Below are 12,517 nucleotides of genomic sequence, written 5' to 3' on the forward strand. Positions count from 1 at the left end.
CTTTTGTGGAAGAGAGTTAGTATTCAGACCCCCCGGGTGGTGCAGTCTCGCTGTGAGTGAGGACGCTGCGCTCCAGATCCCGTTAACCTGAGTGAATCTCTCTGCCTACCTGCTTTGGGACTAAGCAGTGTTGCTGCGATGGCCGGGATGAAGGTGTCCTCTGAAACTATAATAACGGTGATGATTTCTCTCTATGTCTATGTATAATCTATCCTATATATCAGGTGAATAAAGGCCCTACAACGAGCCACATACATTTTTTCTGTCATTATTGGTCTAGGTGTGACTTTTTTGCCTATCTGAGTCCAATTACTGGTTTTGTCAGGGTCTGGGGAAATGAAAGTCTGAGTTTTCCCCCCACATGCCCAAGAAAAAGCAAAACATACAGCCATTTTAATATGTCATGTGCTGAACAGCATTTTCCATGAGTACTTTGCATTGACTTCTAACAAAGATACCTTTTCAACATCCCAACCCGGCAAGCTTTAAGGTAGGTCCTGCGAGTAGGACGAGAAAAACAAATGTCCATGTGTTTCTGAAATGCCTCATCCCTTAGTCCATAAATCAAAGGACTTAAACATCTTGGCAAGATCATCAAGATACACATATTAAAAAACTTGAGGGTGAAATCCTTTTGAAAGTGTTGCTCTGTGATAGGAAAGCTGAAGGAGGTCAGGCACAGCAAGAGTTGAACCGAGTGAAGAACCACCGTCTTCCTGGCCTTGGAAGATGAAGCCTGGTCTCGGTTGAGTTTCTTGGCTTCCAGCATGATTGCGATGTAGGTGTATACAATGACCAACGTCACCACGGTAAAGATGGTGCCGTGAGCTGCAAACCTCAACACGGTCTGCAGCGTGCGGACAATAAGAGCTTCACGAGAGCACACTACTTGCTGGAAGAAAAAATTCTGTTGCACTGAGCAAGACAAGATAACACAATCGATTAGATATGGTAAGGCTCCGATGCAGCAAATCACCCCAACAGTTATCAAGCACCTGTCTGCCCGGCAAATCTCAGCGTGCCTCAGCGGCAAACAAATGGCTATGTATCGCTCTATGGCCATGGCTGCCAGACCACTAGGGGTGTTGGAAAAAGTGGCACTTGTTATTCCAACAAGCAAAGCACAAGCAAGTGTTGGTATTGAATAGCCACATCGGGTCAATGCAAATAGAACACAACAGATGAAGAGATACACAGTGTCGTTGGCCATCACGTAGGCAAACAGGATGTAGCGAGAGTTCTCACGGAGATCTGCAGTGGTGAAGAAGACCTTCAGCATCCACAGGAGAAAGTACATGAAGATGGCAAAAAGAACAAACGGCGCAATGTACAGCACACTGCTGAGCCTCAAGACAGTGACAATCACTCGAGTGTGGTTGGCAGAAGCGAGCGTGAAGTTTGTCATGTTAGTGGCACCGGATGACTGCGGTTCCTGAAGAAATCCTTGGCAGATTTGGTCAAGCTGAAACTGGCAGAGAAGGAAAGAGGGAGAAAGGTGAGTTCTATTGATAACCACTGCCTGCTCTCCTCGCCGTAGTAATACCAACAAGACCCAAATGGATCGCGTTTATGTCCAGCTTCTGAAAATACGTTGTAAAGTCTGAATTATGACGGCTTAGGAGGCCGTGGAACCTGAAGGGCCCTGCTCCTCTAAATGCAGATGCATATTGGGGAACCTCCTTTTATCTGTCCGAAAGGTTCAGGGAAAGGAAATCTGATGAATAGATAATACAGTGGAGCTACTGGATTCTATTCATTGTGCTTTATTTATGTATTTAATTTTTTTTTTTTAACGTGCGGAATCGGGATTTGAACCTCTGTCGCTCTGCGTGGTCTTGCTTCCAAGACCAGTGCATTGTCCCTGTGGTATCCTTTGGGATGTGCCCATGTGCAAACAGTGAGTGCAGTAAGACCAGCAACGTATCAAGGCTAGTAAAACAAGAGGCAGGGAGGTGCGGAGGGAAGGAAATGGCTACAGTATAAACAGCTGCCAATATGGATCCAAATTCCATTCAGCTGGGGTTTAAAAGAAAAGGCACCTTCCTGGAACCTGCTAAGGTGCAGGATGCCCCGAGGGTCTTCAGCATCTCATTTTTATTAGGGTGACTGTTTTTTGAAACAATTTAAAGAATACCTTACTTTTTAATTAGATTGTTAAAATTATAGGGATACATAATTAATCAACGTGGTCATTATTATCGTGGCCAAAATGCTGGAATGTCCACAGCATGAGAGAGATCAATCATTCATGATGAGCCAGAAGTGTGCCTTGGGGAACGTCTTCTAGGCGCAGGATTTGGCAGGATGCAGGAGTGATGGGCTATTAACATACCTTATTGCTTGGTGCTGAGAAGGTGTTTGATAGCCAGCATTGACACTACATTTCAGGACTTCTATTGTGATAGCCTGGACAACATAACATCATGAACGGGCAAGCCCAGGCAGAGAGGGATTAGTCGGGTGTTTCCAAATCATACATGGCTGGTATCAGACGAGGAACAAGGCAGCGAGTGTCTGTATTGCCACTGCCCTTTAGTATAGTATAATAGGCTTGCAAAGAGGGTAGGGGGATCAAGTGCCCAGGTAGTGCCAGAGTGCCCAGCACGCATATTGCCACTAATAGAATTGCAGGGTGCCTCAAGATCAGAAGTGGATCTAGTCTCAACAATTCACGATGTTCAGGAACTGTGTCATGGGCTCTCTGAGATAGGTGAAGGTGAACTGCCTTGACTCTCTTATGTATAATGGAGAGAGGTTAAGAATTTACAAAAGGTTTGACTAGGTCACCATTGAGGATCAGCCCTAGCACTTGAGTATGCATGAAATGGGAGGGGGGGTTAGTTGAACCTCAAATGACATAACAAGGGGCATAGGGAGGCTCCCCCAAGTTTGCACAGTACAAAATACTACACAACTGGCAGTGGTGTGCTCTAAAGATCCCCTAGGTAAGCCTGGCAAAGGATGCGAAATGCCAGAGGGCTCATTAAACATCCTATGGTCATGTCCTCTGCTAGTTGCAATTGGAAACTGATAAGGCGTTCCCAGAAACATTCTAGCGCAGGGGTCTCAAACCTGTGTCTCTCCAGATGTTTTGGAACACAAGTTCCATCCGCCCTGACCGTGCTAGCTAGGACTGATGGGAGCTGTAGTCCACAACATTTGGAGAACCAAAGGCGTGGGACTAAAAGAGGCACAGAAATGGAGAGAAAATGCAATGCAGGGCAAGAAGAACAATTGATTGGGAAAAGAAAATTATAGAGATAAGTGGTTGGGGAGTAAGAAAGATAGAAAGAAATAAGGAAGGGAAGAAAGAAAGAAAGAAAGAAAGAAAGAAAGAAAGAAAGAAAGAAAGAAAGAAAGAAAGAAAGAAAGAAAGAAAGAAAGAAAGAAAGAAGGAAGGGAAGAAAGAAAGAAACATAGAAAGAAAGAAAGAAAGAAAGAAAGAAAGAAAGAAAGAAAGAAAGAAAGAAAGAAAGAAAGAAAAGAAAGAAAGAAAGAAAGAAAGAAAGAAAGAAAGAAAGAAAGAAAGAAAGAAAGAAAGAAAGAAAGAAAGAAAGAAAGAAAGAAAGAAAGAAAAGAAAGAAAGAAAGAAAGAAAGAAAGAAAGATGTGATTTTATGAAGAGAGAGATACAAGGGTAAAAGGGAACAGTGTTTCCAACAAATACAACAGTTCAATGAATGCAAGAAAAAGAAAACCTCAGAAAAATGAAAAGGTCGCCTTGGATTTTTAGTGGTCGGCACTCGTCTCACAGACTCGTCCGAACACCTGATAAATTGCAATATCCTTTTAATGTATAGTTGTTTTTTTTCATCACGCAGATAAGACAGAGTTTAAGCATTAACTTGTGTTAGCAAATCATGCCCCGTTATCACAAATTACCAGAGCATCCAAATCCCAAAGCAAAATAAACTATTGCTTTACCTGGACATAAACTATGTTCCAGAAAATAACATGTTCTCCCGGTGTCTCGGTTCATTTGCTTGGTTCAGAATGTAAGTGTAAATAACGTGTTAATCAGTCGAATAGGTCAGAGCATTAATCAAACATTGCTGAAATAACATGCAGAGTAAAGGTTGAAATCACGGGTACACACTTATGGGAGTGCACAGGTATTGCCCTCCTCGCACCTACTGTCTACGGCACCCGAGTCCACACCTATGGGTGACTGAAGCCAACAGAGCCTGATTCCCGCAGAACTCAATGACATGGTACTCATGACTGCTGCCCTTTCCACTCCACACCACATAACATGTCCCACCTTTATATGGCCAAAGGGCTGCACGTGTTCCAGTCTAGCGATTCATTTGCACCCAGTCCCTGAGATCCACAAGCACTCATTAGTGAACATGTTCCTTCAGGAATACTCATAACTTCTACATGTGCAAGCAGAACTGTGAGGCTGCAGGCACGCTGATGGCAATCAGTAACCCAAAATACGGTTACATGTCCTTATACCAAAATATTTGATAAAGGTTGAACATATGATGAATATCTTAAAACGAACATTTTCATAGAGAGTGCACTTTTTTGGGGGGTTAGGGCGTACCCCCATTTCCGACCACTAAAAACCAACCCCAACCATTTACCAAAAATATGTTACACTTTACTCCACCCCTAAATGCATTGTCTATAAACAAATGTGTTAATAAATATTCGAGATATGTTCATTTCTGTATAAAATATTCTATATAAAGCCTGCATACCGTACTTTGTATAAATGTACTCCACCAACAGAAATACTCCTGTTGCTCAATAAGAATGACATGTAACGCATGGGAATGTTTTAGGAAAAGCAGTTCAGCTTCTTGGGAGCCCGGTTTCACAATCTTATAAAACTCGGCTCAGCTTTTTAAAAAGTGGGATTGGCCTATCAGCCTTCTGGGGTCTATCAAGCCGGCATCACTTACAAAACAGTAATTCATAGAAAATAAAGGGCACGTGTAAGTGATGCACAATTCTATGCATCGTTGACGTTTTCCAGTGGCAAGATAAACCCTATTCAGTCCAGGGTGGACTTTTAAAAAAGGATCCGCAGGTCCCCGCAAACTGTCCAAGGGCCCCAAAGTCATGTTTAGCTGCTCAAGCCTGTTGTGGAGGTTTAGATGTCATTTGGTAAACTTGCACGAGATTGGAGAACCCTTGCAGAATTCAGGTGAGGTGCAGGTTTACAAGAATAGAAGTCATCTATATATAATTAGGGCAACAACTTCATCATTTCTTCTAGATGTGGTTGGATTGTATGAGGATGAGGCAGGCTGGGATACTAGAGATGGACAGTGGCGAGGGGCACACAGCCAACAAAGGCTGCAACTCGCTGTGTTGTTATTTTTATCATCAACCAGCTGTATTTATTTATTTATTTATTTGTATTTTTTTTTTTATAACGCCTAATACCATACCTGAGTTTGGTCTCTAAGCAGGGTGATCTGGAATTCGAATCTCTGTTGCTCTGCGTGGTCATGGTTCCAAGACCAGCGCGTTGCCCCTGTGCTATCCTCCTTCAATTTATTTTAATTGATGCCTTATAATTCTCTGATTACCTATTGTACTGTAATTTTCATTACTAGTAGAACTAGTCTTCCCAAACACAGTACTTGTTTCACATCCACATAACAGATTTCCACCCCTATGTCTGGAACATTACATTCCACATATTGTAACCTCCCCCTACCTCATAGATTAACCTCCATGGCATGTACAGTGCTTTGTTGCTTCCTCGCTAGGTTCACGCTATATAAATAAAACTCCACATGGAAATGCAAATACTTCTGACCAGAGTGTATTGAGAAATTTTAATTTTCCTTTTTAAAATCTATCTCCCTTTTAAATTCTGTGTATGAACCCCCAATTGCCTCTCAAATCCTCCTGTTATTTCCAAGGATATGGACAATCTTATCTCTAGATGAGGAGATATGTGTGTAATATTGTTATGAGAAAGAGTATAACTGGGATTAAGGATGATATTGGGAAAGTAATCACGGCATTACCCCTGGTACTCTTCCTCAGACCAGTCGTTACTTAGGAAGTAGCCAGAGACAGAAGATCAACCTATCAAACACTCAGCAAAAGACTAACCAGTCAGTACTGCAAAACCCAGTGCAAATGTTATAATGGAATCATAGCGCTCAAGTGAATGCAGGTATAAGGACCACTGCCCCAACGCAGTGACCTGGTAGAATGAAATGCAGAGCCGATAGGGGGTGTGTACGAGGGTAGTGGGTCTAGCACATGTCCTAACTCTGCATATTTCCTGCAGGGAGTCCCCCTTTCCGTGCCCATAACCTCCAGGATAATGCCTCCACTGGGGCACTCATCGAGAGCCATTGCTGTAGTTGGGCAAGAACTCTGCTGAGTCTGCAGACATAAATCCAATTGAAATGGTCTTTGCACAGCTCAAATGTTATTGGATAGTCATATATAAACTCATGGACAATTCTGAGCTATTGAATGGCATCAAGAGATTTTGGTTGGAGGTACTTTCCAATGACATATACTTGTATTTATTATGTCTCTTCAGTTTTATAGAAAACCTTTCACAATTAATACAAAGCAAAATAAATTCATTTAAGACAAATAGCTAACAAAAATCACACAACTTCTAATCTTAAGGAATTTTTATAACACCTCTTTATCCTTGTGAAAAACTATCCTGAGGTCAAAGAATCAAAGAATCTGCATATTATACAACATTTTAAAATAAGAAATTAGCAAATTGCCCAGGGCCAAAAAGTCTTGGATTAAATGTTTCTAGTTTTCCACAGAGCCCAGTTTCCCACTAAACCTACATTCAGTCCATAAGAGAAGTCTCTTACCCTGATGGATGTCCCTAATTTCCCGGTGGGTAGCAAATTAAAACAAATCTTAAAAGATATTGTGCGAGAGGGCACAAGGGAATTTACTTAAGTACCTCAGGATAATATTTCTCTTTCCCTACTTGGATCAGACCTCAACATTTCTCTAGTGTTTATCCAATCCATTTCCAATAACTTGTCTTTAGTAGGCCCTGCGTCAATAGTGACATTCTTAGGCTTAGATCCCAATTGCTCAAGTATCTTACTGCATTTTGTATGAAAACATTGATAGCTCTGTTATGCAATGTAAGGTAACATAACGAGAATTCATTGGGGCTACCAAGATTTTGTGAAATAAAAGCAACCTGTCCCACTGAATTTGTCCATTTAATGAAATCATACCTAGCTTGTATCTAAGAGTGACAGTAGGAAGGTTTAGAGCCATATTTTCATAGAAGACTTTCTAACATTCTCTGTTGTTAGAAAGTCTGCAAAAGATCAAAGCTTGAGGCCACGGATGATACTTGGGACTATCTTATCATTACAATATTTGAACAGGGGAATTCGAGAAAAATAACGAGATTTAACACACTTCAATTGGGCTGCAAAGAAGTACATTTTGGTTTTTCAATGAGTTATATAATAGTTTTAAGTTTGGTTTGTGATAGATGTGATAACCCAAGTAAATTAGAGAATTGACTACTTCAAGCTTCTCGCCCTCAATGTTTCAGGAGTAGCTTGAAGACTTCCTTTTATTAGAAAAGCAAATTACTTGTGTTTGATCTGGGTGAGACAACGTCTGTACTCTATTGTATTTGAATTTGCAACATTTCATTTCATCACATTGTATTGAATAAATAAGAGATAATACATAAAAAATGATACAGGGACTTCAGTCAGCAGTAAAGAGTGTTTCCCAGGGGTAGCAAAGAACCCTCCTCCCCCACATTATATGATATGATATGATATGGCATTTATAACCCACCTATACACAAGTGTCCAAATGTTGCTCTCAAACGTTGTGGAGAAAAAGTCCCCTTTTCCCAGGGAGTTTCAAACAGGCACCCTGAGATACTCAGGTAGTCTGACCCAGCGGCGCAACTCTAATGGATGTTTGTCCAGATTAGCAAACACTACAACCCTCATAAAGTTTTCCTGTATAAAAACATTAGTAAAGGACTTGATAAATCGTATTGAATCATCTGATCTGGGAGCAGGGACACAGGAGCAGTGGCAAGTCACACTTGATCCACCACACAAACAGCGTCCTCCCCTTTAACATGCATTGCATACTATGTATACAGAGGTAGTGCTGCACCTACTGCTCTCCCACAATGAGCACTAAATAACTGCTTCCATACGGTGGTCCCAAGGTCACTCTACAGTGGCAGTACTATGCTGTTCTATTGTCTTCCCTGTTACTTTTCATTTATTCACATATTGGGCTACTTATGGTTCATGTAAGGTGCATACTCCTGTATGAGACACGCTGCATCGCTGTCAGGTAATATTGTCCCCATACAAATGGTCGCTATACATAATGTCGCCGGGAAAAGGTTGTGGCAACATTATATTTGGTGACCATATATATGAGGTCAAGGGGATCGGGGATGGGGGTGTGTTCCTCGTTCCCCTTGAGAAAAGAAAAAAGGGTTTGGAGGTTGTGGGGGTGTCCCCTACATGATACATGCAATAATGTCCCTGCGAAAACCAGAAATATTTTGGTGACTTTTTTTCCAGGTGACATTTTTGCAGGGACATTATTACATGGAACTGCTGCATCATGGTATGATGTACTGTGCCATCTTAAAATGTGCAGTTGTTCATTGATATTGTACCAGTTGGAAACTGCATCCATAGGTGTAAGATATTCCAACCTTCCCGTCGTTGTGATAGTTCTGGGGCACCCTCACGCTGACCACTGAGGATTCTCTCTGCATTTCCCAGATCTGCACTGCAGTTCTGCCTATGCAGCAGCATTTCCACGCCTGCTGGTGGCATGCACGGCTCAGTGTTAGTTGCACAACTCATGGTGGAGCACGCATTATCCCTCATCACACTGGATGGACAGACATTGATCTCCCTGAGCTGTCCTCATTTTTGATAAGCAATGCCGTGGCTGCTATGAACAGTACTAAGGCAGTACAGGTAAAGTCTTTCTTTTGATTGCAGTTTTAGGCGGGAGGACAACAGTGGTGGTGGCAACCTCAGAGATGCATGGATCTGGAAGCAAAGGAAACTACAGCCATGCACTTCTCTACTGCACAGTATGCACCAAGAATGCCACAGAGGGCTGAGCGCCTGTCCAGGCTCAATAAGGCACTCTGGGCCTCATTGCAATGTTGCCGGTAACCCGCTCGTGCCACCGGTGGGTTGCCGCCAACCCTGTAACACTGTTTCCACCGCCGGCCCGAGATCTCAGGCGACGGAAATCCTAAGTCCCCTTTCCCATAGAGTCCCATAGAACTCTATGGGAGTGGGGAGACAGAAGCACTAGGACCGTTCCTAACAGTGCCAGTGCTAACGTGAAAACTGTGCCTACCTGGGCCGATGAGCCCAGCAGGTCAGACCCTGCTGGGTGCAGAGGCCCCGGCAGGCACAGTTGTGGTGTGCCAATCCGGAATGGGTGCCAGGACGTTGCCACTGGCACCCTTAATTCCAGATCGGCAGACTTGTAATGAGGCCCACGTGACAGCCCCTCTTTTGATTTTCATTAAGTCTGACCTTCAACACTTGTGCTTACAGACTGAGGCTAGAAAAAGACTCTCCATGGATTGATATAATGATACATTCACAGCAAATTAATACATGAATAAATGCATTGATTTGGTGGGTGCTCAGTCAGATGGAATGGTGTTTTGTAGTATAGCAGTAATGTAAAGGCATTATATGTTGGGGACTTGTATGCAGGAAAGAAGTAGCAGGGACAGAGTCATTCATTACCAAGGAGAGAGGGGTGTTGGTCAAGGGGGGTAGCACAAGTATTTAATTGTTCTATTGGTAGCCCGTAGGTGCTGTTTTCATTTGCAGTCCTTCTTCTCATTTGACAGCCCAGTTTCTGCATCTAGCTTGTTGTACCTCTGATCGATCATCAGGTTTGTGGGCTGGCTGTTCTGGATAGGTCCAGTGGTAGTGCTGTCCAGTGGCTCAGTGTGCAATGCCCAAGTCTTCAACTATTACCAGAATACCTCAGCTGCCCCTACCATTGCTGGACCTCAAAACTGAAAATCTGGTACAAGGTCCAGTACTGTGTTAATATCATGGATATGGTACTGTTGCTCGTACAACAGAAAGAGTAAGAGAAGAGGATGCAATTATGAAAGTAGATGAAGGTTTGCTGGGAGGGTGATTTCACAGAAAATCATGGGACTTGTCAGGAGAGTGCAATGAGATGAAAGCAGGTGACCACCTCGAAACCGAGAGGGTGGATTTTGATCGAGACGCACTAAAGAAAATGCACATACATACAGTACTGTACCCCATATCAATATGTTCCAAGACCCACTGGAGATGTACTGGTTATTAACAGGGAAGAGTCAGGAAAGAGGGATACTCTACAGCATAACATGTACCCTCAGTGATGAAGAGCACCTTGCTCTTCCTCAGAGACCATGAATCTTTCTTTTCAGTTTTAAGGACAGTCTCCTTCTCTTCCATGGAATTTCCTTTTCATGGTAGGCCCCTCTCATCCCAATAAGTATCCGTCAATGAGCTTCATCTGTTTGTGTGCCATCATCGGCCTAGCGTAGAATAATTTGTTCCCCATTTAGAAATTAGTGGCATCATCAGATCAGAGATTGGCAAACACTTTGATCAGGCTCCAGATCCTGCAAAATAATGCACTAAGATGTGCCCTCAACCTCCCGCGCAAGGCACACATATCCACGGTTAGCAAAGAAGTCCACTGGCTCCCAATCCGCGACAGAATCAAGCTAAGAACCCTGGTCATCGCCCACAAGTGCCTGTCACGTACTGCCCCACGCTACCTTTCAGACAAATTCTCTAGACACTGCTCCATTAGACCCACCAGAACTCCTTACCTGCACCAACTAAAGATCCCTAACTATAACCTAAAAACAGCAGAAGGCTCCAGTTTCCCAGTGCTCGCAGCACAATGTTGGAACACCCTCCCTCCTACAATTAGATTGGAAACCGCGTTCTGGTCATTCGGAGCAATGGTAAAATCATGGCTACTAGCCTAAACATCTAGACTCTCACCGAAACGACCGGCCAGCCGCCTCTCTTTACCTGCAGTAATGTTTACTCTATCGTCAGCCTACTCAGGACCAACCTGTAATCCGGTCCTCACTCGCCACTGTAACTACTTTGTGCCTATTCTCTGTACATTCTATTCTCTGTATATTCTACTCTTGTATGTAAACATTCAGAGCCCGGACTAATGTATGCTCTGTCTGCTGTATTATGATGCTTGTGTAACGATATGTAACTTTGCTGTGCACATGATTATGCACCCAGCTACCTGAGGGTTCGGATGCGCTTTATAAATAAACAAACTAAACTAAACTAATCTAAACTTTGGGCACACGTAAACCTGCACTAATGGTGGCACTTGAAATCCCTTGCACCTCTCATATTTAAATGATACTCTTCATGAAGTCAAATTAAAGAAGATGAGCTTTGAGAGCAGAGTGAAAAAGTGAATAAGAGTTCATAGAGCGTAAAGAAAGAGGAAGCGCGTTCAAATGTAAGGGAGTCAATAGAGAGAAAGAATGGAATCGAGACTGAGAAAAAGGAGGACATGGAACGGTTAAATAAAAGAGAGACCAAAATCAAAGTGATTGTGAAGGAACATAAAAAGAGACCAGGGATGAGCGATAACGAGGAGCCAGATTATAAAGAGATTTGAAAACCATACAGAGAAAATTTAATTTTAGATAAGAATGGAAAGACGGCCATCCAAGAGACAATAGTGAGAAAGAAATAGAGTCTCAAGGTGAAAAGGAACATAAAAGATGAATAGAGGAGTTAAAAATAGACTTAAGAGGAGCCAGGCACGAGGCTAGAATACCAAAAAGAATAGAAGAGTAAAAGAATAAGCGAGAGAAGTTAAGAGATGAGATTAGAAGTTTAGCAGCATAAAAGGTGAGAAAAGGCCTAGGCTTACGAAGATTTCAAAAAATGAAAGCCGACATTTGCATGAAAAAAGAAATATAGCAAGTAAATGAAAAATCAGAATCAAGATGAAGACCCAGATTACAGGCAGAAGAGGAAATATGAAGTGAAGAAGGGGGAAAGGAAATAAAAGCAGGAGGAGAAGGAGGAGGAAGAGTGGACACAGGAAAGAAGAGAACTTCCGTTTTAGCAGAATTTAAAACAAGATAATGATCAGCCATCCCAGATATAATGGCCAAAAGGCAGGATGACAAAGTGTGATGGATTGCAGGAGTAAAATAAGAAAAGGAAAGAAATATTTGAGTGTCATCAGCATAAAAATGGTGAGACATCCCAAACGGCGAAATAATAGAATAATAGAATCCAGAGGAGAAGTATAAAGAGAAAAAAGAAAGGGGCCCCCGAGGAACCCCATAAACAATAGAAACAGAAGACTTACCAGCCCAAGACACAAAGTAAGTGCGATTAGATAAGTAGGAATGGAACCAAAAAGGACAGAGCTAGAGAACCCAAAAGTTGACAGAGAAGAAAGAAGCAATGTGTGGTCAACAGTATCGAAGATAAATCAAGGAAAAATAAAATAGATGAATG

At 42.4% G+C, this 12,517-nt stretch overlaps 1 protein-coding gene across 1 annotated transcript; it reads right to left on the reverse strand.

Annotated features, from left to right (window-relative positions):
- Positions 1–445: 445 nt before the first annotated feature.
- Positions 446–1,405, reverse strand: LOC138528096 (odorant receptor 131-2-like). Its single transcript, XM_069639546.1, has one exon. It carries the CDS (start codon positions 1,403–1,405, stop codon positions 446–448), a length of 960 nt encoding a protein of 319 aa, XP_069495647.1.
- Positions 1,406–12,517: the final 11,112 nt, after the last annotated feature.

This window comes from Ambystoma mexicanum, chromosome 7q (assembly GCF_040938575.1).
Source record: "Ambystoma mexicanum isolate Mex_15411 chromosome 7q, UKY_AmexF1_1, whole genome shotgun sequence".
In the NCBI taxonomy this organism is placed as follows: Eukaryota; Metazoa; Chordata; class Amphibia; order Caudata; family Ambystomatidae; genus Ambystoma; species Ambystoma mexicanum.

Bases quoted from the DNA above. Each gene is read 5' to 3' on its own strand.
- LOC138528096 (XM_069639546.1), bottom strand. From the start codon at position 1,405: ATGACAAACTTCACGCTCGCTTCTGCCAACCACACTCGAGTGATTGTC.